The sequence below is a fragment of the Corylus avellana genome, chromosome ca5 (assembly GCF_901000735.1).
Source record: "Corylus avellana chromosome ca5, CavTom2PMs-1.0".
Lineage (NCBI taxonomy): Eukaryota > Viridiplantae > Streptophyta > Magnoliopsida > Fagales > Betulaceae > Corylus > Corylus avellana.
Genome location: NC_081545.1, coordinates 26126447 through 26150133, shown reverse-complemented (window position 1 = coordinate 26150133; position 23687 = coordinate 26126447). Strand labels below are relative to the sequence as shown.

The following is a 23687-nucleotide window of genomic DNA, read 5'->3' as shown; positions in this document are numbered from 1 at the left end:
CCTTAAATGGAGCAAGTTCTTCAGGAGTAGCTAATGTATCTTTCGATTCTAAACGTGGAAACATCTGTTTAAGTGGAGCCATATATTTTTCTGCTTTATAGATTTTTCCTGCAGCAACATATACTGAGGTGGTATTATCAAAACCCATGCCCCTAAGCATCATTCCGACCTAAAGCAACAGATGAAGTGATTAGATCAGCAGACATGAATTAGAATCCAAGGATAGGAACTAGCAACAGTAATGCCTTTAGGTTTTGAACCAAGCCAAGCCACCGTCAGGTTTAGAAGAAACTGTATTCAGATGCATTTTTGCTAGTAAAGAGACCTGAATGAAGCATGACATGTGCTATGTTTTTAAGAGGCCTACTCATTCATCATAAGAGCATTCCCAGCAATTTCGTTGTCATTTTCTCTAAATATAAGGATCAAAACTACTTTTTACTTCCTTATCTAAATACACTCCAAAATAGCTTCCCTTAACACTTCCTTATATCGTTAAAATAATATATTTTTTACTTAAAAAAAAAAAAAAAAAATCCAAAAACCTTTTATTTTCTTTCTCATCTCTGTCTACGCTCTCTTTTTCTTTCTCTCATCTCCAGAAATTGAGTTTCTTTTCTTTGTCTATGGTCTCCTGTTATGGATGTGTTCACAGGCGCCATGGCTGAAGCAAATCATGTTTTTGCAGATTTTGTAGATTCTTGATTGCTAGCATGATTTTTCATATTAGTTTTTAATTACCAGTGGGTGCTTTTGCTTCGATTACAGGTGGGTTTTTTGTCTTTGATTACGGGCGGTGAGAGGAGAGAGGAGAAGAAACCATAATCTTTGTTCTTCTTCTTGGTTTCTTCATACGGTAATGAGGGTCATCTTGGCTTCTTCTTGATTTACATATTTTTTTGTTCTTCGTTTGGAGAGAGAGATGGGAGAGGAGAGAAGAGAGAGATGTGTAGAACATGGATGAAGTTTGAGACAAAGGTTGAAGAAAGATGGAGTTTTGATGTTTTGCAGAGAGAAAGAGAGGTGCGAGAGAAGATGAGGGATGGCGTAGCTGTGATATGAGAGGACAGAGAATTGAATTTTTTCTATTTCAATAAGCATTAGGATCGCTGCAAATGAACCCAATACATTGGGTTCCACAATAGCGATCCTAATGTTTAGGGTTCATTAAGAGAATCTGCTGTGAGTGGCTTTTTGTGATTTTTTTGACATATTTCCTAAACTTAGGAAAGGGAACCTCATTTAGGGGAATCTGCTGGGAATGCTCTAAGGAATAAGAGCTCTTAATAGTAGAAATGGGAACTCTAAGGCACTTTTGAAGATTCCAAATTCCCAGCCAGCAGATGTTTTCACAACTTTGGATGCTAATTTTTATTTGAAAATGAAAAGGATTATAATATACCCAAGAAAAAAAAATCACCAAAGGAAGAATAAGAAAATGTATACCTCCAATGGAGTTAATGGGCATTTTCCATCCACCCGATTTGCACCGGGCCTTATTACTCTACCCCTTCTTCTGAATTTTCCTCTCCAACTTCTTTCTCGTGCAATATCCATTTCATGTTTCTCTTCCTCCCCACCATCATATTCACAGCATGAAAATGCAACCATATCCTTTGAGAAAGGAAAAATTGGCCCTTAGAAATGATATAGAAGACATCTACAAAAGGAGGGTTGCAGAGACAAGAATAACACCTCTTCAAAACGAAGATGCACTGAAACGTATTTACCAGCACTCTGGGAGCTATTTTTAACCATCCGATCAACCATCTTCTCTGCTAGCATTCTTATAGGTTCCGAAAACCTTAGTGCTTCATAATTGGCTAAGCATCTAAGCCATTGTACATTTGAAGGAACTGCCTGAGCCAATCTGTTGGAGAAGGGTGCAATGCGTACAGCCCTGCACGAAGGAATGAGGAAAACCATGTAATTGTCACATTCAGTGTGTTATAAGCCCACGACTGACAGAAAACAGTTCAAAGGGTTGCAAATGTAACTGCAGAGAATACAGTTCTGCAGAACCTGAAAGCAAGGTGAATGAATTGCTTTTCACATGAATGCTAGTAAGCATCATGTCTCTAAGCATGCAAATGTTTATGCCACATTATCGAAGCAAAACCAAATTATGCACTGTCATAGAATCTAATCAGGCAAAGGTTTGGCACAATTCTCACATCAGCGAAGTCTAGTTTTACCACCATGAGCCAAATTGGCTTATAATAAAAGAACAAAAGCAAAAGATTGAAAAAAAGAAGAAGTGTAGATAATAATTATCACTGAGACAGGAGAATATTGCATAAAATGAGCTTCCATAGACTTGTCAGTCTTAGATAATTATTGCTGAATAATTGCCAGACACCCAAGATTGTATGCATACAAAATACATGAATCACATTCCTAAATAGAAAAAAGCAGCGCATTTTTAGGACTGTTATCAATGCATCATCATTTTCAGTGAAAATATATGGTTCTTCCTCATACATATTTAAAACACAAGTATGGTCATCTCTCGTCTTTATTTCTGTAAAAGAATGTGTCTGACAAAAAGTGCCAAATGTTCTTTTGCATCAGTTGAAAGAGGAGTCGGCTGTTATTGATATAAACAACCACAAAACACTTTCACTAATTGTCTATTGTGTGAAAGTAAGAGAAAGAATATCTTGGTAGTATGCAAAAAACAAGGAAAAAAAAGGTCGTATTAAGCCCAATGTAGAATCAAAATAACTATGGTTCTTGTACAAAAAGAATTCAGAGAATTTGAAAGGGATGAAAATCTCATACCCAAGTCCCACCAGCTTTGGAAGGACCTTTTGAAGGTAGTGAGCTGGACTTGACCAAGCTTTTACTCTCAAATTTACAATGTTGCTTATATTATTGTCAAACCGCTGGCGAATATCTTCTGGGGGCTCTTTGACCACATTAACATGATTTTTGAGCGCATTTATGAAGAAATCTTCATCAAATATGTTCCCAAACTTGCTGCCATTGAAATACAAAAAAGATGAGAAATCATACTATCTTCAATCCAAGCATGGTTCTCTCGAGGGTAAAAGATAAATAAACTGACTAGAAATTGCAATTGGATGTATTTGAAATGTATCACTTTGACTTGCTTTTGTTATAGTCTTAAGTCCTTTGTTAATCAGCAATTGCTTTTTAAGCCATCAAGTTCCAAACTTAGTATCCATTATGGAAGCATGCCAACAGACTCAAACCCAATTAGAATTGTAACAAATGAAGGTGCCTTTTCCTACATATCAAGTCATTAAGTACAGCTTAATGATCAAAAGGATAACTGTTCTCATCTGACGCCTGACGGATGTCTCTACAAATCATGGCCGTAACTCAAAAATATGCATGCATAACAAATATTCACTTTCTTCACATTTATAACAAAATTCTACTAACAGGCGCAGATGGGCAAGCTCCCCATAGGTAAGGAATTTAATGAAACATAAATAAAATCATTAGAAAACTAAAGGCCTTTTTAGGTGAACATCAGAAATCCTCAAATTATCCAAATATATCAAACAAATAAGCATCCCTTACTCCATTAGTTATTAGCTTTTCTGACTTTCTTGCTCTCTTTTCTCTTTCTAGTTAGGCGTTTTCTTGTATACTTCCTGTGTATTAGGATTGCAAGCCTCTCTGTGCTTTTTTGTATATACAACATTACTTATCAAAAAAAAAAAGTAGTCATCACCTACAAGACTACAGCAATTACTAAATCCAGAGGCTAACTTCAGATCAAAATGAATTTTCTGCAGCAAATAATCCTCAACCCAACTTGCCTTACAATTAAAAACTCCAAAGGAAGTTGTTAATAAGAAGGGAGAGTTACTCCCCTGAATGTCTCAAAAGAAGTATGCTCCTGCAAATCCCTCCCATTATCCACGTAATCCACAAGTACCAACTCACTATACTTTATTACTCCACATAACTGGAAAAATGACTCAAAGCACACACATACAAGCATAGAAACACATTTTAAGAACCTTAAAATGTCGATATCCACACCACAAAGAAAGATAGTAAAAATCACAACGCTAATTTGGACATCAACTATAGGGACTGCAACTGAGAAAACAGGGATAATGTTTTGGGAATTTAAGAAGACATGAAAATAATTCATCTGAGTTCCTTAAACATTGAATTCATACAAAAGCGGCAGATTTCACCTTAACTGCCAACCTACAGATATTTGAAATGAATCAGCATATCCATAACAATAGCTAATGTAGAATGGTGAAATATGATCTGCGTGACCAAGGCAAGATTTTGGTCTATGGGACTGTAGAGTTGATTTACGCCTATGCATATAGTTGGTAGATGAGAGAATTTTTTTTTTTTTTTTTTTTTTGAGAACGTAGAAGAACTTTACTCAGATTAATTGCACATTGCAAACGCATATTGTACAACAATCCTCACTGTTAATCAAACTCCTACGGGTAACTGACCCCATCCGCCAAAACCAATTATCAGGTAATCCAGGAGGTTTCACCCTTGACGGGCTAAGCAGTTTGAAAAAGCTTAAGAAGAAGGATGTGGTGCTTGGCGTTAAAGGAGGATTTGGCAGCAGTAAAAGTAGCTGGATTCACCATGACTGGCTGGAAAAACCAGTCACAACAGGATAATCAAGTTGGAGGAGCATTCTTTTTAATTTATATAAGTAATCGAGATATAATTAAAAGCATAAAGCGCACCTAGGTACACAAGAAGTATACAAAAGAAACACCTAACTAGAAGGAGAAAAAAGAGCAAGAAAATTATGAAAACTAAGCTCCAAAGGAGATATAATTGCAATTGTCCAAAGATAAAGAGTAGTGAAGAAAAAAGCCTTAAGCACTTCCAACGTCTTCTCATTGTCCTCAAAACTCCTATCATTTCTTTTCCTCCAAAGACACCACAAAAGACAAGAGGGAATCATCTTCCAAACAACACCACTCTGAGTACTACCAGCAAACCACCAACAAGCAAACAAGTTGACAACTCATCTAGGCATAACCCAAAACAGCCCAACATGACTGAAAAAAACATTCCATAGGGCACAAGCAACCTCACACTAGAAAAGAAGATGGTCCAAGGGCTCCTCACTCTTCTTACACATCCAACATCTATCGACCACAATGATATGTCGCGTCCTAAGATTATCCAGGGTAAGGATCTTTCCATGGATAAGCCATTCTAAAAGCCACTCCAGTCCCCTATACTTGTGTGCCTCTAAGGGAATTTAAAGTACTAAACAAGCAAAGCTATTCCAAAAAAAAACAAAAAACAAAAAAGCAACGATAATAAAGACACCATTGAATATGTGGATCAAGATGATGATGATAGAAAGACCAACAAATACAAATACCTGGAATCTCGCCAAACACTATTTAAATGGAAAATTGGAATGATAAGAGATGCGTTTAGTAATCCAGCCACTGCAACTGCATCGCATATCTACATTGAAAGGATGATGAAAAAGTTAGCAAATAAATTTTGATAGAGTATAGGACATGGTTGACACATCTATTACATTCATCGCATTCGCATTACATACTGAAAGATCGGGAATATATATCAGCATAATTCTCCTAAGTCTACCAACAAAATCTGAGTCAGAATAGATTTAACATCAACCAAACACCCAAAGACACCAAAGTTACCATATCCTCCAACAAATCCACAAAAGTTAATTTCCATCTAAGATATTTTACAGGCTAAGAGCATTAATAAAGATGGCATCCCATATAATGCGGTTATTCAATTTTTTGTGGTCCCGTTACTGTCTACTCAACTCAACTCACCTAGCCTTAACCCCAACTACTTCAAGTAAGCAGCATGAATCCTTCTCCATCATTGAGCAATCTCTACAGCTAATTGGTGTTCATAGTGTGGTAGATTGCCCTCCTAGAGGGCACTTGGCTGCGAGAAGCAATGGAAAAAGGGAACGGGCAAGCCCCAGCCAGGTGCTCATTTGTTTTTTGACTAGAATCAATCAATCGAGAGCTAGCATTCGAGAAAGCAGATATTTTTTAACTGAAATAATAAAATTATAAGAAAAACTTCAATACATATATATTTTTTTGCAAGTAAAAAAAAAAAAAACCTTCAATAAATTCACAGATGTCTAAGAAAAATCAATAGTTACTTGTTCAATTGGACTGTCAAAAATGCTAGCTAGTGGCATCCGCTATAACCATCTTTGCTGAAATGACAGACCCATCCTCTGTTCCATCAATAAAATCAACTATAACAAGTCCAAATCATATTTCAGCAGTGCAAGTTCAAAAACCCAAATAATTCACTGCAACCTACATCTGAGTGACAACTCGAATATATTTGTAAGCCAATAACCACATGTAGCAATTTATGAGGCAATATTAGTCAAACAACATTCAACCAATCTTTCTAGGAGGAAGGGTGTATGACCCCTTCCAATGATTAAAACAAAGAGAGATAACGTTTCAAGAAACAAAACGTACCGATAAACGTTGTTGGTTCAACCCACCATTTGCTTCAATTATTAGAAAACCATTTGATTTTGGAAATTCTGAGAAATAGCATAAAACAGCAGTCAGCAACTTATAATGCACTGACAAGCATAATAAAATGTCTAAATACACAAAATAATTAATATCAGAAAATACAATCAGTAACATGATAAGAGATTATGTTTGATGTTAGAATTTCTTATCCATATTTCACTCCGAGGTTAAGCCACAGGCGCAAATTAAGCAGATATATATAATTACCAATCTCAAAACAAAAGTTATGGTATAACATGTCACCAGGTAACATAGGCATGATGAAGTATTCTTGGGGTCTTGCAACATATGCATGATGCTGAACAGGAAAGTTTGTGTATGCAATTTCAGCCACAGATCAATTAAGGGTAAAATGAAGAAAAAAAATACTTGAGATGGTTTGTTCATGTGCAGGAAAGACCTATATATGCACTGGTACACAAAAAGGATGCAGGTATTAGTAAGAAAGGATCTGATCACTAAAGATGCACCAGAGAATATTGTCTTAGATAGAACTAAATGCCAAAAAGGATCAATCTATCCAAACCCAAAGAGTTTGAGAAAAAGACTTATTTAACCAAACCCCATAAATAAAACTAAGGCTTAGTTGAATTGAATAAGCAATCAGCCAAAGATTTCTTACTTAAATGGCACTCCCTCCCCCAATAAGAATGGGATGGAGGGTCATATTGTGAGTTCAGTATGTGTGTGTAACTCACTAATAATTATTAAAAACAAATTCAATTATAGAATATAGCTAGCAATCATTAAAACGTATAACTGCAATGTTAACCAAAACCCTCCTATGGAAAACACAAACCTGCTTTCGAATTATTCTTGTCAACACAGGGTTTCCAAGCTTGATGCACATTTGAACTCCATGCTGTCATCAACTGCATGATTTCCATGGTGATCATATGAACATACTTAGGATGCAAACAATATAAATAAATTATAAAATAAAGCGTAACAGTTGAAGACTAATTCCTGAAGAGTGGCACAGTTTTTTTTTAAAAAAATTAATAACTTGAAGTACTATAATAAAAGTAATTTCATCAAATAACTATAGTTCCAAATTAGAAAGTAGCGGCATCAAAGAACAATAGCAAATAATGTTTAAAGAAAAATGTCATTCAGAAAAAGAAAGAAAGAAAAAAGAAACACATAAGATGGCATGACATATGGCACTGATAGGTTCACCGATGAAAGCAGAATGCAACAAAATTGATTCGCTAGAGTAAAAAAGAAAAACTGTTCACTGCAACCATATGTTTTAGTAAAGACCCAATGTCATCAGTAAGTAGACAAAGTACATTGCCGGTAGGGTTCACCAAGAATTGGGCTCAACAGAGCGGCACTAGATGTGAATTTCACCATGGACTGCCTAAAAAATGCAAAATCTGGGACAGAACTTACAACAGTTGGACATGAAGAGAGTTTTTTTTTCAAGAAAACAAGTGCATACTCAAAGGAATACTTCAATGAGCTAGTGTGTCATAAATCATCATGTCTTATATATTGATAAGTAAGTCTTTCATGATATATTATTTATGGCCTCTATCTCATCTGCATAAAGTCTTCGGCTGATACCAAAAAACAGAACTCTATTGACAACAATAGTAGGTCCTCATATCGCCACATAATTCCTCAACTTCCCTTCATTTTTTTATAGGCAGTTCTACCTCTCAACTCCCAGACTCATTAACATTTGGACTTTCCTGTCATATACATACTTGCCCGTGCTAACAACCCTTTATGAGACTTTTTTTTTTCTTTTTTTTCTTTTGCTAGGTAATTGACTCACACACTCGATGCAACTTGAATGGTTGAACCTGCCCAAAGGCCATTGGCATGAAACTGCTGTAAGTGACCTGCTTGGGGAGAAGAGTAAAAAGGAATAATATTCCCATCAACCAAAAATAATGTAGCTAGCACACTTTGTATGATCTTGTAACCATTCTCCGAACTTATTATGTGATACTTTTATTCCATGATTTTACACATTAAAACGTCTCTAAGCACTATAACATGTCTCATAACCTTGATCTAAGCCAACAATGCAACTCAACAAAAAGTCTTCATTCCTAATAAAGTGAACCATGGTTTCAAAACCATTCATTAATCGATTTTGCTGCACTTACAAGTTAGTTACAACCAATATAAGCTTACATCTGGATATACTACTAGGTTACAAAAATAAATAAATAAATAATGGCTCTAAATACTTATATACTTCAATTGAGATACGGAGCTATCTTAAACCCTTCAAAATGTATACACACTCCTTTTCAAACCTTGTTTAACATAAACGCCCATATTTCATGTATACAGGCATCGTCCCAGAACTACCATACTAATTATTCAACCGTGCTCATTCCATATGCATCAGGCAAACTATATAAGGAAGACAATTTCATGGATTAAGATCATGAAAACTAACCCTAACGCAAGAAAAGAAGGACATTTAAAGCCTTTATCCCAAAACCCACAATTCTTCACAATCAGAGCTATACACGTGAATCGTATGTGAGATACAAGCATTGACAACATAAAGTAAATCTTTTTCTAAACAAGAAGCAAACTGTTATACGCGATAAACAGTAAACAAAAAGAAATTAGCTCCTCTGACCTTTGAAAAGAAACACCCACAAAGAAAACCCAGTAATTTCATAAACTTGGCAGCAATTTTGAACAAACAGTGCAACATATATATTTGATAGTTAGAAAGAGTACCGCATTGGCGCTTCCATTGCTCTGGCGCTCCATAAAAGGCCAGAGCTTCTCGAACACCTGAGGACTCCTATATACCGAGCCCGTCGGCGCGCGCTTGCGCACAACAACGCCAACAGTGTTCTTCAAACTAACGACGTCGAAGCCCACGGAGCCCATGTACAAGAGCATCCCCAAAAAGTACAAGAACGGCGCCAACAAGAGCACGCCTCTCCGCCGAAACACCGTCGCTACGAGCACGACGACCATCCTCTCCACCAAGCTCTGCTTCGACGCCCTGCCACCGCTGGTCTTGCTCCGCCCGTGGCGGAACCGCGGAGAGGACGGCGGAGACGGCGCGGCATTCGACCGCCCGGTGCCGAGGCGGCTGTATCCGTGCATTGAAGGGCGGGCCTAGGGTTTTGAGCAGATAAAAAAATCGCTCGGATGAACTAGGATCGGATATTTATCAGCTTAGAATGAAAATCTCGCATTTTCCTTTCTGTTTTGGTTCCGCTTTTATGGCTCCACTCGTGAACTGAAACTAGAAGCAAAGCTCGGAGGCTCGGAGCGTTATTTCTTTATTACATTCGAGGTGCGGAGTAAAAAAACAAATGGATAGTATAGCTTTACAGTTGAAGCATCTGGACCTTTCTTTTTCTCGAGAAACAAACGGGATACCAGTGTAGTGAAAATGAATCAGAGTGAGATAGAGCAGCGGAGAAAAGCAGAGAGAGTTACAGTGTCGGTTAATGCGAGCGAGAGGAGAGGAAGATTTTGGTGGGGAGTGTTGTTAAGGGGATTCTCAATAAATAAGATCACGTGGCAGGGGATTGACGTTTTCGGAGCGATAGGGAGAGGAGGTAATGTTTTGTGATCGCGTCAGTCACGGACAGATGCCAGGTCGGATGGTGGACCCCGGACCGGACTGCCACTTGTGGTTTCGGAGGAGTGGGTGGGGGCATCATCAAATCGTCGTCATAAATCGGAATCGTCCTTTCAAAGCCATACACAACTGCTGTGGTTGGGATTTTTATTGGCGCCTTTTTAAAGCGGCTTTTTTCTGAAAATTATTGCACTTTCGGGTTGGGTGGGGGGACCTGGGCTGGGATGCTTCTTCTTTCTGTTCGTTCACCCTATACTTGGTCTTTTTACTCTTCTTCTTTTTTTCTTTTTTTTTTTTTTTTTGGGGGGGCCTCAATCAAAAGTAACATATTCCCCCATTGAAGATGAGATGTGGTGCATCTTTATTTTCCTTTGGACCTTGTGTGTAAAAAATAAAATCTTGATTATTGGATGAAGCATACGGACAAAATTTTATTACAAATTGAGTTTTAAGAAAATTCTTATAACTCACTTTCTAAAAGTAACGAATTATTAAAAATGGCATGAGATGATTTTTTAACCGCCCGCTAACCGCTATAACCGCTTAACCGTCTTAACCCTAACCGCTTAATTGTTATAACTGCCTAACGGTTAGCGGTTAGAGGTTATTGGGTTTACTAACTGTAGGCACTAACCGTCTTTTTATATAATATATTTTTATAATTATAATTATAATAATATTTATACATATAACATAAGCAATTGATCATTTAATCATTTGATTATATAATAATAAATTATACATATATAATATGACATAACTCATACTAATACAACAATCAAGTATCTAGAGACTTAGTTCCAATATATGCTATAAACTTATAAGTGCATATATGTTATAAATTATAATTATACATTATATATATGTGCAATTATACATATTTAATAATATAAATGTATAAGATCAATACTTAATTATATGATTAAATGACAATTTAAATACTTTATTATTCAAGTTAGTCATATTATTAATGTACAAATGGCATTTCTCAAGTTGTTTGACAATTCCGTAATTTTAGAATCTGCACTCATTTTTTTCTTTTTAAAAGTGTATGGAATCCTGATATAAAATAACATGAGTTAATCATGTGAGAAGTACTCTTCTTTTCATTCATGTTATGAAAAAGATGAGTAAAGATATAAGGATGATTAAAATTTTGCTAAAATTCTCTCAAATGTGATATAACATTTAAAATTACTAATATATCAAAATTCAATGATAATTATTTCAAATTCAATAATAATTTTAAATGTTATGTCACATTTAGGAAGACTCTAGAAGAATTATAGTCCTCCTTATATCGTTACTCTAAAGAGACATTAATAAAAAAGCATATGAGATAGCATTAATAAAAAAATTAAAAAAAAAATTGTGTTTCTCCCGTGCCAAATAATACATGCAAAACACTTAAAAATAATGAGTTATATATATATAACAGCCAGCAATTGATTATAAGTGATATATATGATTGGTACGTTTAAAAAAAAAACATTTAATTATCCACTTTTATACGAAACTAGAATCCAAATAAGTGGCTAAACACTTGGGAGAGTTTGAATAGAACCGACGTATGGCAAAGCAAAGAATAAATTTACTCTTATTTAGTATTTTTAGGTGTAAAACAAAGGAGATAGAACACTCAATTCACCAAAGGAATGTATAAGACAAGAAAAATATAGAACCAAAAAAGAAAAGGATGTGACAGAATGTTGACAAAACGTGGGAAGGATAAGATGCAATTTCCAAGTTTTGTCCAATAAGGCAATAACTCTCAAACAATGTCCAATCAGATTTGTCTTATATATATATATTATATTGTATATTTCTTGTTAATTTTATTTATAAATTTATCATTGGATTTGTGAGAGTCATATGTGAATGTCACATATTTAATGATAAATTTGCATATCTCTTATAGAGACTATAGAGATAGACTAGAGATGTAAAAAAAATGAAAGCAAACATTTATCTAAAAAAAAAAATCATGTCCCCAATAGATAGTTCAATTAGGCTAGAGACCACGCCTTATGAAGCGGAAGTTACTAGTTCGAATCTCCTCTCCCTCTCTTGTATGGACATGTTAAAAAAAAAAAAAAAATCATATTTTATCAAACTCACTTAACAAAAGAAAAAAAAAATAGGGATTTTCTAATCTATACCAAATTTTGTACATGTAAATGGATTACAAAGGCCCTTCAATTATAAATTATGTTATAATTTTACTTCGAATAATAAGATTTGAATTTAATTAAAAGTTCATTAATTGTGTTTTAATTAAAATAAACTACCAAACACCATAAATTTATATTTAATTAAATCAGATGTGGAATATAATAACACTTTAAATGCTAGAGAGTATCAACCACGCCCTACTAAACCCCACCAAATAGACTTTTAAAATCACATTTCGGGGGTTAAATATAGAGAATTTAGTTTTCTCTCTAAGCCCTTAAACCCTAGAGGAGAAGAAAAGTTTCTTCACGTCTTCATCAAACTGTGGGGAGAGTCATTGGTGGACCTACGTTGGCTGTTTTGTATTATTGGAAAATAGTATGGCGGAGGATTTAACAAGGCTATGGGAGAATCTGTCTCTCTCTGAAGGAGAAACGGTGGCAGTGGAAATCCAACCTAGGGTGGTAGAGGGATTAGTTTCCCGTTGGTGGGGAAGTTGTTGGTGGATCGTTTCATCGGGAAGGATGTAATCAAAAGAACTTTGATTAAGGGTTGGCGCCTGTTGGGCCGACTGTCTTTCAAAGTGTTAGGCGACAATGTGTTCCTTATGGAGTTCGAGAATGAATGGGATAAGATAAGGGTGATGGAAAGAAGACCATGGATCTTTGAGGAAAATCTTTTCTCTGTAGAGGATTTTGATGGACTGACTTCACTGCCATAAATAGAATTTGAAAAGGCGGTTTTTTGGGTTAGAATGTTTATCCTCCCGCTTGCCTGCATGGGGAAGGAAGTGGGATATCAAATAGGATCAACCATGGGAATGGTGGAGGAGGTTGATACAGATGAAGAAGGTGTGGGGTGGGGAAAGTTCTTGCGAGTCCGGATCCGTCTTGACTTGACCAAGCCTTTGACTAGGGGACAAATCATCAACCTCTTTGGAAAGCAGGTGCTGATTGCATTCCAGTATGAAAGGCTCCAACGATATTGTTTTGACTGTGGAAGAATCAGCCATAGAAGGCTTGGGTGCACGAATAGAAGTGATTCCTGGAAAACAGAGTCGGAGAAACAATATGGGCCATGGTTGTGAGTCCCTTCTCCACGGAGGCGGAAAGATCATGGTAGAGCTCGGTACTATGAGGGGCTAGGGGAGGAGCAAGAGATGAATGGTGTCCCAAACAATTTCGAAGGGGAGGGATTTAGCAAATCCATGGAGAGTAGGACGTCCGGCAAGCGAGAAGGGGACCAAACAGGTTGGCCGGAGAAGAACCCAAAAACGGCAACTCCGGTGTTCAAAGGGAAAGTGCCGATTGGGGGAGGAATTTCCGTTATGGTTGTAGAAAATAATAATGAGGAGGGAGGATTTGGTGGAGAAAATATTGGTGCAGTAAATGGCCAGAGGTATGCTAAAGATATGGAAGTAACGGCGTTGCAAAAAGGTAATAATAATAAGGTAATTATTATGGAGCAAAGGGGGGAAGAAGATTCTGGGCCAGCTATGAGGCATAATAAGTGTGAGTCAAACAGCAAAGATGGAAATAATTGTCAAAATCTACAACATATATTAAATGAGAACATGTAGTCAATTATGGAAGATATGGGTAAGAAATCGGCGATAGATGGTGTCCTCATTAGTGAAAATTCAAATGAGATGGCAGTAGGGGAAGCATTTACTCAAGTCCACATGGCACAAAAGTGGAAGCGAAGGGCAAGATCGAGACAATGTTGGCCGGAAATCGTATCTGAACCTGTGTCCAATGGAGAGAGGAAAAATGAAATGAACTAGGGGGCTACCAGTGTTAAAAAAAGACAGCAGGGAGCAAAACTGTCCACTCTGATTACAAAGGATTCTCTAAGGCTGCGAGATGAGGAGGAAGAGACTAGTAATGGATCGGGATTGGCGGGGTCTGGGGTCACAGCCCCGCCGACCGGCATGACAATATTGTGTTGGAACTGTCGAAGGCTTGGAAACCCCCAGACAGTTCGCGAACTTTGCCGTAAGGTAAATAATAAGTGTCCCAAAGTGGTTTTCCTCATGGAGACCAAGTTGAGTAGTAATAAAATGACTCCTATTAAACAACAAATGAGGTTTAAAAATATGCAAGTGGTTGATAGCATTGGTAGAAGTAAAGGGTTGGCTTTGTTATGGAAGGAGGAAGTGGGGATTTAAATTATGAATTACAGTAGTCGCCATATCCAAGCAACTGTGAAATCGAACAATATGCCGACCTGGACCTTCACGGGTTTCTATGGACATCCGGAGACACATAAGCGGAGCAAAGCGTGGGGATTATTGTGGTATCTTAAATCACTGGTACACGGTCCTTGGATGTGTGCCGACGATTTTAATGAAATCCTTCTTTCATCCGAAAAAGTTGGGGGGAGAAGCCGACCAAGGTACCTTATGGAAAATTTTAAAAATGCTTTAGATCATTGTGGCTTTTCTGATGTTCATTGCAATGGCCCTCTTTTTACATGGAATAATGGCAAAGAAGGGGTAGATTTTACCATGGAACGCTTGGATAGGGTTCTTGCTAATCTGGAATGGCATAACCTTTTCCCAAATGTGGTGTCAACGGTGGACCTGGCCAATTTTTTTGATCATCTTTCTATAACCATCGAACCCATAGGTTGCAATAGCGTAGGTAGGGAAGGAAGGAGATTTCGGTATAAGGCGGGCTGGGGGGAGAATATGGAGTGCAAAAAAATTATTAAAAAAATTTGGAGGGTCAAGAAAAAGGAGCAGGGAACGTGGAAAGGGGTGGAAAAAAAATTAAAAGAAAGTAGAGGAGGGCTGATGCAGTGGCAGAGGGTGCATTGTAGACAAAAGGGGAAGCAAATAAAACAAATATCCGAACAAATAATTGAGGAGCAGCGCAAAGGTGAGGGAACGAATGTGAGTTTTCTTAGACAGCTACATTCGGACCTAAGCACTTTGCAAGAGGAGGAAGATTTGTATTGGCGGCAAAGGGCAAAAGTGGACTGGATGAGGTATGGAGATCGGAACACAAAATTTTTTCATGCATGCGCAAATCAGAAACAGAAGGCCAATTTGATTAGAAGTATTTCGGATGAAAAGGGGCACCTATGGGAATCTCAGGAGCATATTGGAGATGCCTTTGTTCGTTATTTCACAAGATTATTTACTGTGGAGGCTCCTAGAAGTATGTGGCCAGTCCTAGAGACCATGGAATCACACGTTACTCCAGCGATCAATGAGATGATGCTGAAGGAGTTTACTATGGAGGAAATGGGGATTGCTTTGAATCAAATGTCACCCTTAAAGGCGTCGGGGACCGGATGGTTTTTCAGTTAGTTTTTTCCAAAAAAACTGGGCTAAAGTAGGTGTGGAGGTTAGCAGTGCTGTAATTCATATATTGAATAATGGTTGCATGAATAAAGATATAAATTTGACCTATATTGCTCTAATCCCTAAAGTTGATAATCCTACAAATGTCACTGAATTTCGTCCTGTTAGCCTTTGCAATGTTTTTTACAAGCTTATCTCCAAGACCCTTGCCAATAGATTAAAATCAGTTTTACCCGAGATTATATCCCACAACCAAAGTGCCTTTATCCTAGGGCGTTTAATTACTGATAACATTCTGGCAGCCTATGAGACGCTCCATACCATGCACTCGAGAATGTGGGGTAAGGTTGGTTATATGGCGGTAAAGCTCGATATGAGCAAAGCATATGATAGGGTGAAATGAGATTTTTTGGAGACGGTGATGTTACGGATGGGGTTTGCAGATAGATGGGTGAAGTTGATTATGATGTGTGTCAAGTCGGCTAATTATGAGATCCTAATTAACGGGAACCCTACTGGTCGAATTTACCCCTCAAGGGGTATTAGACAGGGGGACCCTATCTCACCTTATTTGTTTTTATTGTGTGCAAAAGCTCTGAGTTCCCTCTTGTCTAAGGCGAAGAGGAGTGGTGAACTAGCTGGAGCCCCTACTTCCAAAAAAGGACCGAGGTTAAATCACCTCTTTTTCGTCGACGATAGCCTGTTATTCTGTAAAGCTACACCTTTTCATTGGAGAAAAATGGCAGCAATTCTACACAGTTACGAAATGGCGTCGGGGCAACGGTTAAATCAGGCAAAGACGTCAATTTTTTTTAGCCGCAACACCACCACAGAGACACAGCAGGAAATTTTGAGGGTGACGGGGAATCCATGTACGCAGAGATACGATAAATATCTAGGCTTGCCAGCACTGGTGGGAAAATCACGTAATCAATCCTTCAAAAGCATAAAGGATAGGGTGTGGAGGCGATTGAGTGACTGGAAGCTCAAATTCCTCTCGCAAGCGGGGAAAGAAATTCTGTTGAAGGCCGTGATCCAAGCTATACCGACGTACAGTATGAGCATTTTCCTTCTCCCTAAGGGATTGTGCACCGAAATTAACTCTTTGATGCAAAAATTATGGTGGGGGCATCAAGAGAACGATTCTTGAATACATTGGATGAGTTGGCGTCGGATGGGACTATCAAAAGATCGTGGAGGGATGGGGTTTAGAGACCTGGTGAGTTTTAACAAGGCGCTATTGGCAAAACAATGTTGGCGACTCTTGAAAACGCCCGAGAGTCTCACGGCACAGATTTTTAAGGCGAAATACTATCCAAATGTTTCTTTCATGGAGGCAACCCAAGGTACCAAACCATCCTTTGCATGGCGAAGTATCCACGGAGCTAAGGATCTTCTAGAGGCCGGTTTATTTTGGAGGATCGGTAATGGGCGTGATGTGCATATATGGGGAGACAAATGGATCCCTCAACACTCAACATATCAGATACAATCTGCCCCAAAGGATTTGGATTCGAAAAGTCATGTGCATGAACTCATTAAGGGGGATGTGGCTTGGTGGGATCAAAATAAACTGAAAAATCTCTTTTCTAGAGAGGAGATAGATGCGATAAATACAATCCCAATCAACCATACAAACCAACCCGATGTCCAGGTATGGCGAAGCACTAGTTCAGGATTATTCTCAGTCAAGAGTGCTTACCACTTGGCGAAATAATTAGAGGAGATGAAGGCCCCAGAGAGCTCTAATTGAATGAAGGAGAGTTTGGTGTGGAAGATAATTTGGAAATTACCTCTCCCAAATGCTGCTAAAATTTTTTTCTGGAGAGCCTGCCAGAATGTGTTACCCACAGAAGATAATCTGCTTAGAAGAAAGGTGGTAAAGGAACCTTATTGCCCAATCTGTGAGAAGGAACCTGAGACAGTTGTGCATGCATTATGGGGATGTCCAGCAGCAACAGATGTATGGGGCTGCAGCAAGAAAATTTTCCAAAAATGCGCTACTGAAGGTGTGGATTTTCTGCTCCTTGCAGAACAGATACTGTCAAGATGTGGGTCTGAGAATTCGGTATTATTTGTTCATCTTGCCTGCCAGATTTGGTGGAGGAGAAATAAGTGGGTCCACGATGGAACCGTCATCAACCCAAATGTCATAATACAAGAAACGACCAAGTTCGTGGAAGAATATAAACGCGTGAATGAAGCGGTATTTTCTGCACATGGGGTGAGCACAAGCACCCAAAGCATTAGATGGTTAGCTCCTAATCGTGATTGGTATAAGGCGAACTGGGACGCTGCTTTTGAAAACTCTACTGGAAGGATGGGCATAGGGGTTGTAGTTAGAGATGACAGAGGAAGGGTAGTTGTAACGTTGAGCAAGCCAAGAATGGGATCTTTCGAGCCAACGACGGGCGAAGCGTATGCTGCTTTTCACGCAATGTGTATGTGTAGAAACCTGGGCATTCAATGTCTTTATCTGGAGGGTGATGCGAAACTGATAGTTGATGCCATTAACTCAAGTACGAAGACATGCAGCCGATATGATCATATAGTGGAGGATTCACGTTCTATTTTAAACACATTCCCTAAATGGAAATGTGGTTTTATACACCGTGAAGCTAATGAGGCGGCGCATAGGCATGCTAAGGCGGCTATAACAGATGTCAGTGATAGAATTTGGGGGAATGATCCACATGATTGTATTAGAGACATTGTACTGAGGGAGCAAATAGCTCTCTCCCTTGATTGTTGATGGAGCTTTACTCCACCTTTGATCTTTGTTAATGATAATCATCAATTTTTTTCTCAAAAAAATAAAAACCCCACCAAATAAAAAGTCAAACCAAAGGTTGTGGTATTCATTCTTGTTTAGCTCTTCTTTGACAAGCTACTGGAACCTTAAGAGTTATGATTTCTGTTTAGTACAACTTGCAGCGGGAAACCAGAAATTTGTTATTGTTGGAGTCAAATTAAAAATATAATAAACGTAATTTAAAATTAAAAAAATGAATGTTTTTTAATTACAACGGTTAGATTTTCACAACTAAAATTTTAGAATGATATTATTTAGCAACCCTTTAAGATTTTAAGTTTCGTCAGTAAAATTCAACAGTGTATTACTTTTCGAAATGTCAACTTATTTTCTTTGGAATAAATAGTTTTTAATTTTGACGTTGTGATTCATGAACTTAAATTTTAAAATTTTAATTACATTTACATAAGAGAACCATTGATAAACAACAAATAAACAAACACACATATAAATAAGTAATTATGGAATAAATTATATACAGCGAAAGTGTTTACTTTGATTATAAACACTACCCAACTTTTTTAAAAAAACATATATTTTTTGAAATTTTTTCCAGGCTTATTTTATATGAATTTTGTAATATTCTCTAAGTAGCAAATAGTGATTGGTGAGTGATGCAACCAAAATAATATATCATTTTTGCCTTGTTTACTAACTAGAGAAAATAAGATGGTTACCAATAATTCAATAAAAAACTTTAGAGTATTAAAAAAATAAAATAAAAAAGACACTGATTTTTAAAAGACCAAATGAGTCTCTCTTAATAATTTTTTTTTTTTGTTTTTAATGACAAATGTGTAGAGACCATTTTCAAAATTGTCCTTTAATTATATATATATAAAGTTGAAAGGCTTGTGGGGGCCATAGCTAGGTCTTAATGTGGCTCTGCCAATGACAACTTATATGTATTAAAATTACCTTTTAAATTATTTAATGCAATTTTAAATATGCTCTTAAAGTGTGTTTGACACTGATTGTGTCGGACCAACCTTAGAGATGTTAGCCATTGTTGATAGTTTGGTTTGACGTGACCGAAGGTTGATTTACACTATTTACACCAACTTTTTTTTTTTTGGACATGTCCGCACAAGGAGGGGGAAAGGGGGATTCGAACTAATGACCTACACTTCATTAAGCGTAGTTCTAGCCGATTGACCTACCTCTTGGGGACACTATTTACACCAACTACTATGACATTAGTTGTCGAGTGGATGCCTAAAAATGATGTAATGAAAGAGTGTAAAACAAGATCATAACTAATAATTTTAAAGTGAATACAATGTTTTGACACAATAATTTTGCCAAGAAACGAAGAGAAGCATGAGAGAGCATGAGATTATCGCGTGAAAGGGTTAGAGACATGATTACTCAAGAAAATGATTTATATCATTTTTCAATTACACAATATTATTTGCAATAAAACTTTAAGAGAAATGTTATTTAATGGTCCCCCAACATTCTTATAGTATTTTTCAATTTTTATTTATTTTTAATTAAAATTGATCAAGGAATTAAACATATTAATCAGCTGAAAATGCTAAATAACATATCTAAACTTTAAACTAAAATTCTTTTATGGGGACATGTAAAAAAAAAAGAAGTTGCGGAAAAGTGAAAAAAGCCCAAGCTGCGGGGCCTGCGGCCCAACTAACCTCAAACAATTGGGCCAATAGGGGTTAAAAGAGACGGAAAGAAAATCAGCTAGGGTTTCACTAGCTTTCTTCCCTACACAGTTCTTACACTTATAAACGCAAGAAACACCGACAGAGCTTCTCGTGTCCGAGCGATAGAGAGAGACACTCACGCAAAAGGTTCAGCTCCATTTCGTCGGCGGCGCTGTAAGGTTACCACACTTTCTCATTCACTTTCGTTGCCATCGTTTGTGTTAAATTTTTCTATCTATCTCTGCCGCTCTGTTTGGTTGCTGAGAAAACTGTTGGTGGTTTTAGAAGATTTGAGCAAAAATATTTGTTTTCTGCAAATTTGTGGATATAATCGCTATGGGTTTGCGTTGGTTTTTGGATTTGATCTGTTTTTAGATATCTGGGATTGGACGCTCTCCAGAGTCATACGAATTTGTTGATGCTTCTTTGTATGGGTTCCTTAGATTAAGTTTGATTTGTCTGCTTCGATTAGCCGAGAAAAAAATTGGAAGTAAAAGAACTTTTGATTATTAAGTTAGACGCACCCGATGGGACTCGAACCCACTACCGCACCTTCCACCTTGCTACAAATTTATATTTGACGAAATTATAAATATAAATTCTGAACGAATGGTAAAGCTTAAGAACTTTTTAGTAAATTTATCTTTTTCCTTGGTCGTTTATTTTCCTTTTGCTGAAGAGCTCAAACGTTATTTTTCTACCTTACGCAGCCCTTGAAGCTTTAAAGGCTCCAAAGCAAAGTACGCAACAAAACCCAAGAAGCCGAAGCAAAAGCACTAGATTCTTATTCCTGTCTTCTCGCCGTCACAGCTTCTTCTCTGTTAACTGTCTCGCTGGAACGATACAGAGAAAGAGAGAGATGGGTGCGATGGGAGAGATAGAAAAGCCGCTATTCAGAGACATAAGGCGTTATTTCTGTGAGTACTGTGGCATTTGCAGGTCCAAGAAGTCCCTTATCACCTCTCACATCCTCACACATCACAAGGTCTGCATCTGCCTCTCTCTCTGATGTGTGCTTGTTTGTATATTGAAATAGCTGTTTATTTTTTCTCTGTTTTCCTCTCTTTTAGGAGGTGATGGAGGAGAAGGGTGTTGATGAAGAAGAGAAAATAGAGGGGACAAAATCCAATACTTGCATAGAATGTGGTGCCACTTTCAAGAAACTGGCGTATTTGAAGCAACATATGCAGAGTCATTCCCTTGAGGTATTTATTTACTTGGTTTTCCTTTTCGGTTTGCGTGATTTTTAGTGTTTTTGAGATTTGGTTTAGATTTGCATATTTGAAATGATTATTTATTGGGTTGGGGTTGGCTTGGTGTGGTGTGGTTGGTTGTTGATGATCTATCTTGCGCCAACTCATAACAATCTCGGCTTTGGATTTGCTGGTTTAAAGTGATTGTATTATTGAAGTTTCATGGTATATGCCTCCTAGATTCGTGTGCGTGCGCATGTGATGATGTTTTTCCATGAGCTAGAAGATCTTTAAAGACTACAAAATTGTGCACTAATAGACTGACAGGATCAATTATCAATGGGTTTTTTGTTGTTGCTGTTTTTGTTCCTATTTAAGAAATCTAACGTGTGGTGAATTTGATGTGGAACCTGATTTTGATTTTAGTTGTCTAAACTTAACATATGTAGAAAATACAAATTCCATTGAGAGTCCATTAGCAGATAAGCTACGAGTTGCCTCATATGAGCAAAACATGGGTTTTATTAGAGGTGGGTGCATGTTCTAAGACATTGCTATGATACCACTTTATTTCCTAGCTGCTCACTGTGTTGACGGCTGTTTGCACATTGGTAATTACATTTATTTTGCTTATGGGTCAATTGAAGATGAATTATTTTGCAGGAATCTTTACTTATTTGAGATGTTAAAGCGTGTAGCATTGGATCCCATACAATGAACTCCAAAATGCGAGAGGCTACATCTTAATACTTGAATGGACTAGTATCAGGTGGGAGACCTCCTGAGAAGCTCCTTCAAGTGAGCCTCAATCACGCCATGTTTCCAAGTTGAGGTTTGAAGGTTTCTTGTCATGTATATTCAGATATAGTGGATAGTTATCTTTGCAGTTCTAGTAGCTCTTGACTCTTATTTGATCTTTTTGATTTTTTTGCAGAGGCCGTATACTTGTCCAGTTGATGATTGCCATTCCAGCTACAGAAGAAAGGACCACTTGACTCGCCATCTTCTTCTGCACCAAGGAAAACTCTTCAATTGTCCAATTGAGAACTGCAACCGTGAATTTTCTTTTCAAGGCAACATGAAAAGGCATGTGAAAGAATTCCATGGCGAGGATCAGCCTCTTACTGATGCCAAATGCCAGAAGCAGTATGTCTGCCCTGAAATTGGGTGTGGGAAGGCTTTCAGATTTGCGTCGAAGTTGCGGAAGCATGAGGACTCCCATGGCAAGTTGCTCTGTTTTCTAAATTCCAATTCCTACTATAATCTTGCTTCTGGATATCTCTTTATGTCTTCTTTATTTTTGTAGCGTAGATTATCTTGTTTAGTAACATTGTTCTTGAAATGAGAAACAAGTACTATTGCTAATTTTGGAAATTTTATCAATGCACTATTTGACAAAAGCCTTTACCGCTGCAGTTAAACTAGACTCGGTGGAGGCCTTCTGTTGTGAACCTGGTTGTATGAAATATTTTTCCAATGATCTATGCCTTAAGGCCCACATCAAGTCCTGCCACCAACATATTACTTGTGAGATATGCGGGACCAAGCAGGTGAAAAGGAACATTAAGCGGCACCTCCAAATGCATGAAGCCGAAGTGTCATTGGTGAGAATCAAATGCAATCACAAGGGTTGTCTTCACACATTTTCAAATGTAAGATACAACACCATCGATATTCTCCATTTTCAGCTTATTTTCTAACATTTGTATACGTACACAACTGAATATTATGGCTTTTCAATGATATTTTTTGCACTTGTTTATATATAATCAGAAATCAAATCTCCGTCAGCATGAGAAGGCTGTGCACCTTGATCTTAAACCTTTTGCCTGTAGCTTTACTGGTTGTGGAATGAGATTCGCACACAAGCATGTGAGAGACAATCATGAAAAAACAGGGAACCATGTTTACACACCTGTAAGTTTTTTATGCTTGGATGAGTCAAAGCTATTTTGTGTGTTCATCTGGATAGACATCCTTTTCCAACATGGATAGAAAAATGACATTCATGCTTTTGGATTCGTTATTGCTTTGGGCTCAGGGGGACTTTGAAGAGTCAGATGAGCAATTTCAATCGAGGCCCAGGGGTGGGCGGAAGAGAGAGTGCCCAACTGTAGAAATGCTTATCCGAAAGAGGGTTACTCCACCATGTCAGCTGGATGAGGGTTCTGACTATTTTTCTTGGTTGCTTTCACAGAGCACTGAGGACGAGCAGTGAGTCATGTCCTCTAGTTTTGTGCGATGTGAATAGATTCTTCCAATAGAAATATATAGTTCATTGTAGATGATATGTATAGCTTATTAGCATCCTTGTAGAATCTGGTTATTACAAGTCATGATACCCTTTTGGGGGTCATTCATCTGTTGTCTGTACTCACACTAGTACTAATTAGTGAAATACAAAATGTAGCCTTAGTAGTTTCTTCAACAAA

The 23687-nt window shown here is 37.5% G+C and overlaps 4 protein-coding genes across 5 annotated transcripts; 3 read left to right on the top strand and 1 right to left on the bottom strand.

The window, feature by feature from the left end:
- Position 1: 1 nt before the first annotated feature.
- LOC132182031 (O-fucosyltransferase 9-like) lies at positions 2–10023 on the bottom strand (the record flags this gene model as incomplete). The annotated part of the gene is made up of 8 exons (XM_059595243.1): positions 9246–10023; positions 7333–7405; positions 6471–6538; positions 5357–5445; positions 2782–2979; positions 1696–1900; positions 1447–1614; positions 2–169 (listed from the first exon to the last, which is right to left on the bottom strand). Coding segments are annotated over exons 1-8 (1347 nt in total), but the record flags the coding sequence as incomplete, so codon positions are not given.
- Positions 10024–16016: 5993 nt separating this feature from the next.
- Positions 16017–16736, top strand: LOC132182030 (uncharacterized). Its single transcript, XM_059595242.1, has one exon. The coding sequence runs from the start codon at positions 16017–16019 to the stop codon at positions 16734–16736; it is 720 nt and encodes a 239-aa protein (XP_059451225.1).
- Positions 16737–17339: 603 nt separating this feature from the next.
- LOC132182029 (uncharacterized) lies at positions 17340–18338 on the top strand. The gene has a single exon (XM_059595241.1). It carries the CDS (start codon positions 17340–17342, stop codon positions 18336–18338), a length of 999 nt encoding a protein of 332 aa, XP_059451224.1.
- Positions 18339–20121: 1783 nt separating this feature from the next.
- Positions 20122–23687, top strand: LOC132183176 (transcription factor IIIA). 2 transcript variants are annotated; one of them, XM_059596579.1, is made up of 7 exons: positions 20122–20236; positions 20773–21047; positions 21133–21267; positions 22190–22478; positions 22672–22907; positions 23029–23172; positions 23297–23687. In XM_059596579.1, exons 2-7 carry the CDS (start codon positions 20922–20924, stop codon positions 23471–23473), a joined length of 1107 nt encoding a protein of 368 aa, XP_059452562.1. In that variant the 5' UTR covers positions 20122–20236; positions 20773–20921; the 3' UTR covers positions 23474–23687. The 2 variants fall into 2 exon arrangements, with proteins under 2 accessions (XP_059452562.1, XP_059452561.1); XM_059596578.1 differs by having other exon boundaries at positions 20122–20241.